At 41.5% G+C, this 16,155-nt stretch overlaps 1 protein-coding gene across 1 annotated transcript in view; it reads left to right on the top strand.

Moving 5' to 3' along the window:
- The window catches only part of LOC146403549 (uncharacterized), a 433,862-nt gene that overhangs the window by 332,323 nt on the left and 85,384 nt on the right, over window positions 1-16,155 (top strand). The window contains exon 5 of the mRNA XM_085024906.1: window positions 7,351-7,489. Within this exon, the coding sequence (XP_084881032.1) occupies window positions 7,351-7,489 (139 nt within the window). The remainder of the gene's footprint in view (window positions 1-7,350; window positions 7,490-16,155) is intronic.

The following is a 16,155-nucleotide window of genomic DNA, read 5'->3' as shown; positions in this document are numbered from 1 at the left end:
GTTATGGGACTAGAATAAGACCCAGGGTTCACAACTTTGCTTCTTTATAAAGTGAGTAATAAATATATGGAATCTGATACTTGAGAAGTGGTACAGACACATGATTAGATCCCAGAAGTACCCATGTAAACTTTTTATAACCCTTCTAGAAATAACAGGTTAGAGAAGTGGCATTTTACCCCACTTTTTTACATTGAGATCTGTGTAGAGAGCCAGCTCTTTGGAGAACACAAGCTCTGGAGTTCCTTTATCAACAGCCCCCAAGCTGGAGGGTCCATGTGCCAGGTAAAGGGTTACAACCCCTTTTGGTTCTTTGTGAGGACAGCCTAAGGGAAAAACGACCAACCTAGCCATGGTGCTGGGTATGTTTTAGCCACAGCTGCTGGGAGCTTCTGTACTCAAAAAAGATTGATCTAAAATGGCTTCTCAAAACATAACCCAGCGAGAGAGAAAGAGACGAGATTATGTTTCTAACATTTGAACCAGAACACGTTCACTCCGCTTTAAAAGGTCTTATGGGACTGAAAAAGCCCAGGGAAATAGAAGTTGCTGTTCTCATTAAAAGAGAGAGGTATTTTTATTCATTGTTTTTATTCACATCAGTTAATTCAACATGCCTTGGAGGGGCCTCTTCCAGGCTCGCAATATTAAAGTAGCAGCTTACTCACTAATTATAAACAAACATTAGTCAAGTTGACTTACAAAAGATGGTGCACGGATAAAAAGCAAAAGAATCACCTTCTACCTGACAGATGGAATGAGTCCCCAAAGTCTCCTTGGGTCTTGTGATAGTCTGCCGTGCAAGAAACTTAAAATGAAATCCAAACTCTTTGGTTAACCAGGACTTGGAAGCCTCTCTGTGATCTGGCCCGTACCTACCTCTCACCTTATCTCATGACCCTTCTCTCATAGCTCATAACCAAGAAGCTGCACTTGGCTTTTCTGTTCTACAATCACAGCCTCTTTCCTGTGCTGCGAGGTTCTGCGCTTGCACTTGCTGTGGCTGGCTACCTCTCCTCTTCTTATACCTCAAGATGCAAACTACCTCTTTAGAGATATCTTTGCTGACCAGCCTACAAAAGGAGGGTCATGCCACTCCATTTTTCCTTCAGTTTAGTTTATTCCCTTCAAATCACTTATAGAAATTGCTATTTATTTTGTTCATATGTCAATTTATTTACTTTTGGGCATGAATCTCCCCCACTGGACAATGACTGAATCAGCAAATGACCCATTTTTACCATAAAAGGGGCAATAAATCAAGTAAGGGCCAGAAAACCCCATGTTGAGGCCAAGCTAGAGCTCAGGCAAGAAGACATTGAAACCTCTTAAGAGACTTGGGTGGAGAATGGGATTTGTGACCTGAGAGAATTTCCTTGGAATGACAGGCCAGCTGGGGTAGACTCCAAGTGGAGATCAGGCTAGTATGGGAAGATGGACAGGAAGACCTTGAAGGTCAAGGACCTGAGAAGAAGCCAATGAAACAGAAGCTATGGCAGAGAAAGAGGCAGAGTCTTAAATAGACTTATTCCTGGGCCAGTGATTCACATCCATCTGAAGACTGTGCTATTTGTCCTTGGGTCAGATAATAGCAGGGTGATTCTCGCTTCTATCTGTGTCACCCCTGACCAGTTCTTAACTTTACACCATATCTCAGCAATAGGATATTTTCCTGCAGCTCTGACATCTGACTTCTCTGATAGAAGCGGTGCACCTTTGGCCGAGAAGCAGCTTGTGAATCTTGAGCTGCCTGTCTACCTTCCCCCAATCCTGACCGCCCTATGCCCCATTCATACATCAAACCCCTCTTCAGTTCTGCTTCTTTTAATGAAAATTCACCTTTCACTTCTTAGAGAGGAACCCAAGAATCCTCCTGGTGTGTGGACTGCCCTCAAGTACAGATGATTCTCTTTAGACACTGCCTTTCTGTTGTTATAGTAACAGCAGATGTGCCTTCTGGAATGTTACGCTTCCTGAGGACACTGTTGTGAGGATCATAAGAGAGATTTACTTGGTCCCAACTCTATTTCAGACTTAAAAAAAAAAAGAAAAGCTTGTGCCCACAACTGTATTTTTTTTTCTCGCAATACTGAAACTAGGAGAAATGGACGGGGTAATAGAACCAAATCTTTGTAAGAAGTAGGGCATGTAACATGATGAAATCTGATATCTAGCATGTTCTACTTTACTGAAGAAAACATAATGCTAATAATTTACCTGTACTGTGCTTATCAGCATAAGCCGCGCAATAAAATATATGAGTATAATGGAAACTTCGAAAGTGTCCAATAGATGATAAATGATATAAGACACAGTGGATTACTTTACTTAGCTTCGATTTTAGTGTTGGTAAAATGAATGAAACAATGCATTTCAATGCAGAAACCCATATTATCATAAACATATTTGCCAAAACAGGAAACATAAATGGTGGTTAAATTTCATAATGTCTGATGGTATGCTTGAATGTTTCTTTGTGATTAAATGTGAACAATTGCTCCTTTAAGGTAAAGGTCTGTGTATATGTGATTAATCAGATTGAAATGAAAGTGCAGACAGCTCATGCCATGCCTAGTTATCAGAATGATTGATTTTAGTCTGTGCTTCTAGGTGAGAAAATATCTGTTAATAATCCCGGCAGCCAAACCCCTGATGTCACTGATAGCTCAGTGATTTGTGCGCATCCTGCATTATCAAGCTCATTTGCAGGTAGATAGTCTACACAATGATCCATCGGATTGCAAAATTATAACATGAAAAAAGTGACATCCAGATTTATGCAAGCGTTATGACTGCAAAGTGCATTTCATCAGCGAGAAGTTTAAAATTGCTGCTGTTGTAGCTGTCACAGGCATGTTATTTTCTTTGGTTTGTGTGTAGGCAAAGCTGTCAAGCTTTTATCACGCAAACTGGTGTTTTTGTGTACCATAGCTCTCTGCCTGCTGGTGACAGCCAGTCTCTGAACCGGGTTGTTATTAAGTCTTCAGCTTTAAGATAGTACTTTACCAACTTGGTTGAATTACGCTTGATCATAAACACCTTAATGTTTTACTGGGTATAAAAGCTTCAGAGGAAAATCGGAAAGCACTCTGAAGTGAGTATTGGTGCATTGCTGGTGGAGACTTGTTCTTTAACCCTGCGGAGGAAGCAGTGTCATACTTCAAAGTCTCTGTTCTGGGCCCTCTCAAACTGAAGGACTGAGTTTAGCCAGAGACTTTGCATGTGAAACTGGGATGTCTTCAAGCCACCCTGTAACCCCTGATTTTTCAGACCTAGTCACTGTATTGTCCAATTGCCAAGCACTCCAGCCCTGTGCCCTTCTGCCAGGAAATGTTTTCTCTCTACCAAGCTGTTTGTTTCTGGATGCATGTTGATCCAAAATATCTAGGGGAATTTATTTGGCACCAAGTGTCCTTCAAATTAAATTTTTTTTTCTCAGACTCACAATTGGTTTTGGTGCTTTGCTGTAAAGAAACCAGGAGGAATTGGCAGAGCAATAGAGCCAAATCTTGGCCAGAAAGCAGTGAAGATGTTTTTTATATGGTGAAATATTATACATAACATGTTCTGCTTTTATGGAGGGAAGCGTAATGCTAATACTTTATCTGCTTTTGCTTATTAGCGTATATTGTGAAGTAAAATATACGGATATAAGGGAAACATCAAATGCTGCAGAAAACACATCTAAACCAGATTGGATTCATTTATTTGGCTTCAACTGTTATACTTGTGAAATGAGTGAAGCAAAGTACACCAAAACCTTTCTTAGAAGATTTTATGCGGTTGTGTCTGGTACGACATCTTGTCCTCAACAGGCAATCAATAAATAGGAGACATTGTTATTATTATCGATATCATAAGCAAAAAGGGATATAAATACATGTACATTTGTGTGTTGAATGGCCAAATAATGAGTAAATGAGAATTCTTGAAGAAATGGACACCCATGGGGCCTGCACCCCAAGAACTTTTCCTGGCTATGTGTGTATATATATGTTTATATTTTGCTTTTTAGGGCCACACATGTGGTATATGGAGGTTCCCGGGCTAGGGGTCAAATCAGAGCTGTAGCTGCTGGCCTACACCACAGCTACATCAATGCAGGATCTGAGCCTCGTCTGCAACCTACACTACAGCTCATGGCAATGCCGGATCCTTAACCCACTGAGTGATGCTAAGGATTGAACCTGCGTCCTCATGGATGCTCGTCAGGCTCATTAACCACGGAACCACGGTGGGAACTCCAGCCTGGCTATACTTTTAAATAGCCTGTATTAATCCCAACCTAAATCCCTAGGAATATGCTATCCAGCACAGTAGCCATTAGCCGCATGTGGTTATTTAAATTTAAAGTTCAGTGAAATAAAAATCCCTTCCTCAGTCACACTAGCCACATTCCAAGTGCTAACAGCCGCCACATATGGCTACTGACGACCATATTGGCCAGTGCAGAGAACATGATTGTCATCCCTGCCCAGAGCTGTACGAGGCGGTGCTACTCTAGGGTAAATTCTGCGAAGAATCTGGGATTTATAGCCTGAGGTCCACAACATACAGGAGAAAAAACCTGTGCAGTCAAGTGAGTACCAGACCTGTTTGTGGAAATCAATTAGCAATGAATTGAAGAAGAACAAATTGCACCATGTGGATGCATTTTAAAGGCTTTGGCGCCTCGTGAATGAAATTTACAAGTAAGCAGAAAGAATCATGGTCACCATTCAGCATCACCTCTCAGCAGCCCGTGGGCCCTACGGAAGTGTGATGGAAGGAAAACCAAAGCTCAGCCCAAGTCCCAAACTGGGATTATCTAAGAGAAATGTAATTTGTTCAAATGGATATGGAACCATATGAGTCATCTTAAAAGTGGCTCTTTTCAAACACAATTTGATTTGGTAGTTTTTTTTTTAATATACCTGAATTTATTTAATCACACTTTGAAGGGGAGCAAACTCAGTCTTGGCTCTTCATTCTTGTGTAAGTTCCCAGTGATCCATCACATCATCCTGAGTTGTGCTACATTTATTAATGATACTCACTTAATTAATCCCAAGAGAGGCAGGAGCTAACGTCTGTCTTAGTCTTGACAATTACTAGAAATGAAACCAATGGCTTTGCCTTCAGAATAAGTGACTAGAATTAAATACGTGTAATAGTATGTTGACATTCTGTCACAGAAACAATGTAAAAATATGTGACATTTAAAGGTTTATAGGTTTTTCTCCATAGAAGTTTTTGTTTTAAACTTCCTTCATATATTTTTCAAACAATTGAAGTCTCTTCAGTTAGAGAAAATTGTAGAACCCTGTTTTAAAATATTCTACCATGTGTGACCTCCTAGGGAATTTGAATACAGTAAATTTTGCTGAATTTCCCTGAATTGAAAACTGAAATTGTCACTTATCGCAGAGTGCAGTGGATTGTATGGTATTGTCCGCGTATTAGATCTTGGGTGAAAGTTATAAATGTTATTGATTGTTTTTAAATTAGAGAAGTGTCTGTTCAATATCAATTTCAGTTCATTTTTTAGAAATCATGACACATATTAGAATTGTAATGCTGGCAGGGACCTCAGCTAACAATCTTGTCTTTCGTCTTTGGCTCTAAATCAGGCTGGATCAAAGTGGTGCTCGGAAGCCTGTGGGAGAAGGGACGTGGGATGGGGAAAAGAGCACTGACTGGACTGTGGCCTATGCTCTGGTTCCAGCTTTACCACCATCTCCCCCCAAATTCTACAGCTTCCTGGGTCTCAGCTCCCTTAATGATAAAATGAGGGAAATGACAAAATAGTTTCTATAGCACTTTCTATTAGTTTTCTGTGGTTACATAACAAATTACCACAAACTTAGTGACTTAAAATAATGCCCCCTTAGGGCAAATGACCTGAATAGACATTTTCCCAAAGAAGACATCCAGATGGACAACAGGTATATGAAAAGATGCTCAAAATCACTCATCATCAAGGAAATGCAAATCACAACTGCAGTGAGATATCCCCTCACACCTGTTAGGATGACTTTTATCAAAAAGACAAGAGATATGCTGGCAAGGGCTTGGAGAAGAGAAAAGCTTGGTGCACAGTTTGTGAGAATATAAATTGCCAGAGCCAGTTTTGGAAAACAGTATGGCTGTTCCTCAAAAAATTAAAAATTGAACTACCACATGATCCAGCAATGCCACTCCTGAGTATATAGCTGAAGGAATTGAACTCAGTATCTTGAAGGGATATCTGCACGTATGCGCACGCGCGCGCGCGCGCGCACACACACACACACACACACACACACACACACACACACAATGGCACAGGGAAGGAGCAATCCTGCCTTCAGATCCTAGTAGCAGCCTTTGTTCAGGCCATTTATAGGGAGGCATTTTAAATTAGGTTGACCTTTCTGCAATCCAGTCCCTTTGTGATGATTTCAAATGACTTAAATGGTTATAGCAAATGCTTTTTCATGTGATTTTTTGGGCACAGATAAATGAAGTAACATCTGAAAATACGGAAGATCCAGGAGGCAAAATGAAAACCATCACAATCCCATCATCCAAGGGTACCCACTGAGAATGTTGGGTTGCATGTCCTTCTAGGATATGTGCAAAAATTATTTTCAAATGGATATTACACAACATTTATCAATATATAGTGAAAATTTTCATGCCAGTAAAGAATATTTCTATAGTATTTTAAGTAACTTTCTCTTTTTTTCCATCTTGTGGATATAATAGTGTTTATTTAATCGTTTGTGCTAAACATCTGTGTTGTTTCCATTTCTCAGTGTTATAAGTAATGCTTCAGTGAATATCTGTATAACTAGATCTTTGGAGTTCCCTGGTGGCTCAGAGGGTTAAAGATCTGGTGCTGTCACTGCTGTGGTATGGGTTCAATCACTGGCCCAGGCATTTCCACATGCCATAGGCATGCCCCCCCCCCCAAAAAAAAAGAGTATATAGCAAGATCTAATTATTTAGGATAAGTTTCTAGAGGTGAGATTTTTTTTTTTTGGTTAGAGCATACAGACATACTGAAATCTTTTTAAATGTATTGGTGATGCCTTCTAATTGTAAAATGCACATTAACTAATATGATAGCCTGGAAAGAACACTGTGTTTGTGGTAGGAAATTGGGCTGGAGTTTTCTTTCATTGATTGCTTAGTCTCTAATTTTGATCAAATCAATATCCCTCAAACTCAGTGCCCTCATTTGTAAAATAGGAATAATAAAATTATCTCTATCTACCTCAGATATGAGGGTTTATATGCCAGCAAAGAGGGAGACTATGGGGCAAGAACGTTTGAAAATTGTAAAGTTAAAAGGATAAGTACAGGGCACTCATTTATCTTTTTGTCTAGATGGAACAGTGGTCTTCAGAAACAATGCCCGTCATCTCCACTTCTGTGAACATGTCCTGTACGGACATCCCCCAAGAGGGTCCTGTGGATTCGATGCCACTCTGTTGAGGACACCACTGGCTCTAGTCCTGATCCAGAGGTATGCTTCCATATTTGTGTGCCTGTTTCTTTTCTTGCACAATGAAGTCTAGGAATGGGGAAGTCTATTCTGTATGGTTACTGTATTTATTTATGTTTTTGTCACCTTGCTTTTTCAAGCTGGCTATTCACTCATTCCCCTGCCGATCTATTGTGTTCTCTATGAGGTTTCCTTTATTGGTACTCAGAGGTGGCATTTACCACTCATATGGCACTTTTCATCTTGAAAGCACTTTACAGACATTAGCTAATTAATTTTCACATCACAGCATGATAGGTTGGTAGGGAGCTAATCTAGGCATTTAAGCTATGACGATGAAAGGTGTCTTACAAGTACAGTAAATTATTTTTTTTATTATTCTTGGGAGGAAGAAGAGATGGTTATGTAATTTGTCCCAAACTGCATAAAGCATTTACGTTACAGTTGAAATTCCAGCCTAGTCTCCTTTTTAAAATAAATTTTATTGTATAGTTGACTTAGAAAGTTGTGTTAGTTTAGCAAAGTAAATCAGCTGTGCATATACACATATCTGTTCCTTTTCAGATTTTTTTTCCCAGATAGGACATTACACAGACTGAGGAGAGTACCCTGTGCTATGCGATAGGTCCTTGCTACCATCCACTCTATACACAGAAGTGTGTATATGAATCCCAGTCCCCTAATTTATCCCTCCTGCCCCACGTTTCCCATTTGGTAACCATACATTTGGTTTCAAAATCTTTGAGTCTGTTTCTGTTTTGTAAGTTCCTTTGCAAATTTTTGTTGGATTCCATATATTAGTGATCTCATATGACACTTGTTTTTCTCTCTCTGACTCCCTTCACTCAGTATGATAATTTCTAGGTCTATCCATGTTGCTGCAAATGGCATTATTTCTTTCTTTTTATGGCTGAGTAATAGTCCATTTTGTATATATGTACCACATCTTCTTTATCCAATCCTCTACTGATGGACCTTTAGGTTGCTTCCATGTCTTGGCTCTTATAAGTAGCACTGAAAGGTACATTAGGGTGCATGTATCTACCAGCCAACTCTGGTAGATACATGGTAGGCCTTCCAGCTGGTCCTGATCGGGCTTCCTCCCAAAAGCAGAGTCACGGGAGTGAAACCACCCAGCTGGTTTCCCTTTCCACGCTGCAGGGGTAGCAGCATTATTGGCACTCGAGTCACTTTCTTTCCTCCTTTCTTTTTTGAATGATTCATTTCTTATTGAAATGAATCTGATAAGAAGTTTGAAAATATTTCAGAGGGGCTTCCAAGTTTATGAGAGAAAAGGATGGAGAGCAGCAGGGGGAAGGAACACCCCATATGGGGCAAATACGGTTGGATTGTAATTTGTTTGTTTGTTTGTTTTTTGCTTTTTAGGGCCGCACCCTTGGCATACGGAGGTTCCCAGGCTAGGGGTCCAATCAGAGCTACAGCTGCTGGCCTACACCATAGCCACAGCATCTCGGGATCTGAGCCATGTCTGCAACCCATACCACAGCTCACGGCAGTGCTGGAGCCTTAACCCCCGAGCAAGGCCAGGGATTGAACCTGCACCCTTGTGGTTCCTAGTCGGATTCGTTTCCGGTGCGCCACGAAACTAGGTTGTAGTTTCATAATTTGCTTTTGAAACTAGGTTTATCTAATTGGTAAAATGATGCTGTCGCTCTTGCTTGGGGAGATGGAGAAGTAGTAAGGGTAAACCCCCCTGGCCTTGGCTTTCCTGAGCTATAGCAGTAGGGATCTTAGAGTGAAGAAAGGCAGGAAGAGGAAGACCCAGGAGCTGTGCTCTGGATTTTGTTCTTTGGTCCCTGAGCCTCCACGGGGATGAGATTTCCCAAATGCTCTCTGATCTTGGGGCACCAATCTGAGTTCCAGCATTGATTTCAGAGAAGAAAGAATGCTAGTAAAACCGGTTATTAGGAAGAAAGGGAGCTTGGTCAGGATTCTCTAGAATTCTTCCTGAAGTGGTCCTGGATGGAACTTGGGCGGTGATGGGCTCTGAACCCACCGTCCTTCTCTTTTCGGTGATGTAGCTGAAGGTAGCGTGAGAATCACATTCTTGCCAGAGATGATGTAACGCTGTCCCTTGTGTCCTGACTTTCACGGCAGGAACGCAGATGGTAAAGTCTTTAGACTGTGGAAGTTGCCGGTGAGGGTTCTAGTGGAGGAGAAGCCAGAATGAGCAAGTCCTGATGTTTGATCCATTTGCCGGTAGCTTCTCTCCGAGAGGCAGATTTCCCTCGTCTGTATAATTTCTCATGCCAGTGGGTATCAGTCTGAACACCTCAGCAGATGGCCTAAGTAAGAGGGGAGATTTGACATTTAGCTGTTAATTTATTTTACGATGTGGGCTGCCATGTATTATACATGAGGTAAATAAACGTGATGGACTAATTATGGAAGTGTGCGCTGCCTTCCAATGACTCTTAGATTACATGTTTACTATTTTGAAGAATTCCAGTGAGGGGGTGATTTGTCACTGCAGCAAACTTTTATTTGTGGGATTCCAACTTTGTCTGCTGTGAGGCTCAGCTGATTTTGTTCTGCTAAGTAAATGAACATCCTAGACTTTCCAACCCAATTGGGATTTTTTTTTTCTGGTCGAATCATATTTTAGACTTATATTTTTGACAACCTATTTCGCAGTTGACTGGCTTCCCCTCCCAATCTGGGATTCTGGTCCACTTTCAAATAGTAGATCCACATTTGTTATCATAAAAGGGCAATCTTGTCATTTTAAAAAGATCACTTCTGGTTAAGTCAAGATCTGTAACTTGTTTTGGTCTATTAACTCTCTCATATTTCTTTCAAGAACAATTTGATTGGGAAAGGAATGGATCAACACAGCAAAATGGTTCAACATTATCCAAATGCATGGTTAAAAATTATATATATATTTTAAAAAGCAGAAACAGCTCAGGTCTTTGAAGCTTAGGTTAGCAGTAATAGAAACTAACCTTCTATGTTTTAAACCCAGAGGATTGTTTGAAAACGTAGGGGATTGTTTTATGTTGTATCTAAAGACTTAATGAAACTCAATTTTGGTTTTTTTGGACTTGTATTCTAATTTATGCTAACCACACAACCCAGAGTCATCCTTCACAATTTCATAAAAATTTGAAATTTTGTAAAAATGGAAAATTTTTTTTGCTTTTTTTTTTTTTTTGCCTTTTAGGGCCACACCCATGGCACATGGAAGTTCCCAGGCTAGGGGTCGAATCAGAGCTGCAGCTGCTGGCCTATACACAGGCACAGCAATGCCAGATCCAAGCCTCATCTGTGACCTACACCATAGCTCATGGCAATGCTGGATTCCTAACCCACTGAGTGAGGCCAGGGATCGAACCCGCATCCTCATGGATGCTAGTTGGATTCACTTCCACTGAGCCACAGTGGAACTCCCCAAAATGGAAATTTTTGCTTTGTTTGTTTTTCAGTTTAAGATAATTATTGCCTCTAGTCCAGAGCTTACCAGTTTTATTTTGATCTTTTAAAAATGTAAGCTTCATATAATAAAGTGCAGTAGCTTTATTACAGCGGAGAGTATTATGCATTTTATGGTTTGAGCATTATATCCATAAATGGTTACACTAGTTTTTTATGCTTATATCTAATCTCATTTCAAACAATCATTTGAGACAGTTTATACAAATGCATAAACTGAAATAGACAAATTATAAATGAGTTATAAATCAGGAATAAGAACAGAATAGGAAGTCAAAATTTGGGAAGAGTGAATATAAATAAGAGGACACAGTTGCTAAAGAAATGGAGGTTCCCAGGCTAGCGGTCTAATCAGAGCTGTAGCCGCCAGCCTATGCCAGAGCCACAGCATCGCCAGTTCTGAGCCATGTCTGCTACGTAACATCGCAGCTCACCGCAATGCCGGATCCTTAACCCACTGAGGGAAGCCAGGGATTGAACCATCAACCTCATGATTCCTAGTCAGATTCATTAGCCACTGAGCCATGACAGGAACTCCCAACTGTGTGTTTCTTGGTATCCAAGTGAAAAGGGAAGCAGGATCAATTTTATAAGACAGATGATCCTCAAGTAACAAACATACCTGTTCCTCAGGGGAAACAAAACATTTTTTTCCAGGTACTTAGTTTTTAATATTAGTGTCTTACTATACATAATATTAATATATTAGCATACATTTTTTGGACTAACCCTCAATACAAGTTGTGTCATTTTTTGTGTCATTTATTTTTCTATAACAAAATCCAAGCATGGTGGCCTAAAACAACAAACATTTATACTGTCTCTCTCTTCTGGAGGTTGTGTGGGTGGTTATTTTGGTCTGGGTTGGTTCCACTGGGGCTGGATGGTCTACGATGGTCTGACCTAGAATTCCTGGCATGCTTGAGTCCTATCTCTGCATGGTTCCTCATCCTCCAAGGCGATTAGGCTCTTTCATTGGGTGGCATTTCTGTTCCCAGTAGTAAGAGAACATGCTCCAATAAGCAAGCACTGTTCAGGTCTTTGTTGGTTTGCTGATGTCCTGTTGGCTAAGGCAAGTCATATGATCAACCCAGATTCAAGGAATGAAGAAAGAGACTGGCCCTCTTAAGGGTAAGAGCAGCAAGATCCCATTGCAAAGAGCATGGATGCAGAGAAGGGAGGAGTTACTGTGTTCTTTTTGCATGTGGTCTACCACAGTCGGAAAGCACATCTTTCTCTGTACCACCCACTAGTCGTTAAGGCTTAGCCCAGGCCTGGAGTAGAGAAACTGTCAGCCATCAGTTTGTTGCCTCTCAGCTTGAAATGCACCCTTCAATATATGTTCTCTGTGATAACCAGTGGAATTCATTTAAACGGTTCTCCTTAACGTGAGCACAGTGGTAGGCTTTCTCAGTAGAGGGCCTGGGAGGGACACTACAAGAGAAAGAGGCTTCCTGCAATTGCTGATGGACTGAGAGGTCAGCAGTGTGGGTGTGAGGCACCCTGTAGAGCCTGCCTTAGCCAGAGGCCCTGGGTCCCTCTGGGACTTTGTAGCCTTGGCCTAGTGATAACCTTCCACAGTCCTCTCCACGTGGAAACCCAACCCTGTGCAGCCTGCAAGCAGCTGCCCCTAGCCCAGAGAGTCACACACTGAGATGGTGTCCCTTCTGCAAGCACTGGCTTCTTCTCCACCACCCTGGGCAGCCTGAGCACTGATGGCCTCTGCCCCAAGCCCTCTAGCACCTAGACTCTCACTGTGCACCTGTCTCTGGTCGCTGATCGTCTCTTCCCCTGCCTGCTTGCCTCCGGGTTGCCTAGTGTTTGCTCAGCAACTGCAGACCAGCTCTGGCCTTGCTAAGCCACTCATTTCTCTGCTCTCCAGGGGCCAAACCACCCCCCACCCCAAGTTTGTCCTTCCCTGGGTGCTCTCCCTCAGCCCTAAGGTACCAGAGTTTCCTTTTCTTACAGCTTCTCTTTAATCAAGGATAATAATTCTTGGAGTTCCTGCTGTGGCACAGCAGAGTCAGCAGTGTCTCTGGAGTGCTGGGACGCAGGTTCCATCCCGTCTTGGCACAGCTTGAATCTGATCCTTGGCCCAGGAACTCCTTATGCTGATGGACAAAACCAAAAAAAATAATAATAGTAGTAATTCTTATATTAAATTTCCCCTGTTTAACCTACTGTGTGGTATCTATCTCCTGGTTGGCCCCAGACTGCTGCAGACAAGAAAGAGAGGACATGGCAAAGCTGAAGACTGCCCTCCTTGATCTGGGAAGCAGGTGGACAAAGCAGGTGGATGGGAAGGGAAATGAAGGAAGAGGGGTTGGGGAAGAAGGGAATGGAAGCAAGAGAGCTGGGTTTCTGCTTTCCCCTGAGAGCAGAAGCTTGGGAGGCATGTTTTGGAAATTAGAGCTACCCAGGCAGTGGAGATTCTGGATTCTCGTACGTTGTTGTGAGAGGATGTCGTGGCACATACCCTGACAAATGCCTGGCAGTTGTTGTTTTTTTTTTTAATGAAACTGAAAATATGAATATTCTATGACCCAGAGATTTCAATTCTAGGAATTTACCCAAGAGAAATGAAAACATGTCTACAAAAAGATTTGTACAGGACTGTTCAGAACAGCTTTTTCATAACAGGCCTAAACTGAAAATAGCTTGTGTCTGTTGATAGCAAAATTGATAAAACGAGGTATAGTCATACCCTGAAATACTGTTTCGTAATAAAAAAAGATGGACTTTTTTTTTTGGTCTTTTGTCTATTTAGGGCTGCACCCATGGTATGTGGAGGTTCCCAGGCTAGGGGTCAAATCAGAGCTGTAGCTGCTGGCCTACACGACAGCCACAGCAACGCCAGATCCGAGCCACACCTGTGACCTACACCACAGCTCACGGCAGTGCCTGATCCTTTACCCACTGAGCAAGGCCAGGGATTGAACTTGCATCCTCGTGGATACTGGTCGGGTTTATTAACCCCTGAGCCACAACGGGAACTCCAAGATGGACCATTAATACATGTGATAACATGGATGAATCTCCCAGACATTTGCTCATTCATCCATCCATTCATCTTATTTTTTTATGTATTTCAAAGTAAATTCCAGATGTCTGTATACTTTCCACTAAATATTTGAGCACACGTATTGTTAACTAGTTCTGTTTGCACACAGTTATGTGAAAGAAATTTTATGAAAAGGAACGCAAGTACTATTCATCCTTATAAAGTTCTAGAAAAGGAAAATCTAATCTATGGTAAATAAAAATAAGAACATTGATTGCCTTTGAGGAGGTGGTATGGTGGGGGTGGTGAGTGGAAGGGGACCTAAGGAAGTTTTCTGGGGTGGTGGTAATATTCTGATATCTTGATAAAAGTTTGGGTAGCACAGAGATAAGTAGGTGTATGCGCTTGTCAACATCCACTTCAGATTTGCATAATTCATTATATAAATTTTATATCGAAATTAAAAATGGACACAAATATAACTTGCTAATGATAAATATGCTGATGGATAGGTGGTTAGGTATGTGATAAAGAGAAAGCATCTTTAAATGTTAATGGCGGAAGCGAGGTGGTGAGTATATATGTATTCACTGTGGAATTCTCCCAAGTGTGCTGCATGTTTAAACTTTTCATAAGAGGAAATGCAGACAAGTAGGGGGAGCTAGAGAGCATCAGCGTAAGAGCACACGTCCCCTGACTACTGGGGAAGACTGTAGTTTTTTAGGGTGACAGTCTCACTGCGGGCACTGGGGTAGCAGCAAAAAGTGTGTAGACAGATGTGTCCAAGGCAAAACTCCTCATGCTTTGACCGTGATGTTCTTATGCCGATGGGGACATGGAGGTGCCTGTGAATGACATTTTTGGGTCAGGGTGAAGAGGCCATTGTAGGTGACCATGAAATTAGGGGCAAAAGGCCAAGACTTGGACAGAAGGCCCACACAATAGGTGTTAACATGATGTTAATGAGCCAAGGATCAGAGAAACCTCCTAGGTCACCTGCCCATTTATTCATTCAGCAAATATTTAGTGATCATATCCTATGCACTGTATAGTACCCGAGGTACGAGAGGTATAGCAGTGGACAAAACCAGTTGAGTCCCTGTGCCAAAAAAATCTTGTGTCCCGGTGGGAGAGACAGAGACAGCAAATGAATAAGCAAGTATAGAGAAGATGCCAGAGGATGACAGATGCTATGGAGAAAATAAAGTAAGGGAACTAGATGGGGAGTATCGGAATAGAGGGATTAGTATTTTATAGAGGGTGGTCAGGGAAGAACTTAAACATAAGGTGGTATTTAAGCACACATCTTAAGTGTATGGAGAATGGAACCATATGGCTTTCTTAGGAAGGAGTATTTTGTGTTAGGAAAGCAGCAAGTGCAAAGGCCCTGAGGTTGAAGTTTGCTTGCCCTCTTTATAAAAGAGTTAGGGGCTTAGTTTGACTTGAATCAGCAAGGAAGGAAGTGAGATTAGAGAGGTGGTTGGAGACCACAGCAGATAAGCACTTAGGCTTTTACTTTAAAATAGGTTTTGAGCTAAGTCATGAATTCAGAAGTACCATTTTAAATGGATCACACTAGCTGACTGCAAACAGACTGAGAGTAAAGGGTGGAAGCAGGGAGGCCAGTTACAGAGCCTTTACATTTATCCAGGTGGTAAATGATGGTTTAGACCAGGGAGAAGAGAAAATGGAACTGGTCAGGTGCTGGATATGTTTGAAGGAAGAGCCAATAAGATTTACTTATGGATGCAAATAGGATCAGGGAGGAACCAAAAATGACTCCAGAGTCATATGGCATGAACACCTAAAATGATAAGCGCCTGCCACAGCAAGAGATGGGAAGGACCCATCTGGGAAAATGATCAGGAATTCAGGATTAGACATGTTGAATCTAAGATGACTTTTAGCTGTCTGATTGAAATTGCTGGGTAGGAAATTGGACAAACGAGTTGGAGTTCCAGAGAGAGGTGTGATCTATAGATATATATTTGATAGTTACTGCATCTAGATGCTTTTTAACACCATTAAGCTGGTAAGATTTTCTAGAGAGTAGGTGTAAGTAGAGAAGAGAGAGGACAAAGGATTGAAGCTTGGGGGCTGTAATGTGGAGAAGTCAGGGGATGAGGTGCAGCTAACACAAAATATTGAGAAGGTTTGGCCGGGAAAGTGGGGTCTTATGGACTGAATGTGTGGACTGAGATTCAGATATTGATGTGATGGTACCTAAGGTGAT

This window comes from Sus scrofa, chromosome 5 (assembly GCF_054392235.1).
Source record: "Sus scrofa isolate SSC_HxYL_T2T_F1_AM1 chromosome 5, Sscrofa_HxYL_maternal_Yorkshire_Landrace_v2.0, whole genome shotgun sequence".
In the NCBI taxonomy this organism is placed as follows: Eukaryota; Metazoa; Chordata; class Mammalia; order Artiodactyla; family Suidae; genus Sus; species Sus scrofa.
The sequence above is the reverse complement of the archived record's forward strand: the minus strand, read 5'-3'. Positions and strand labels throughout refer to the sequence as shown.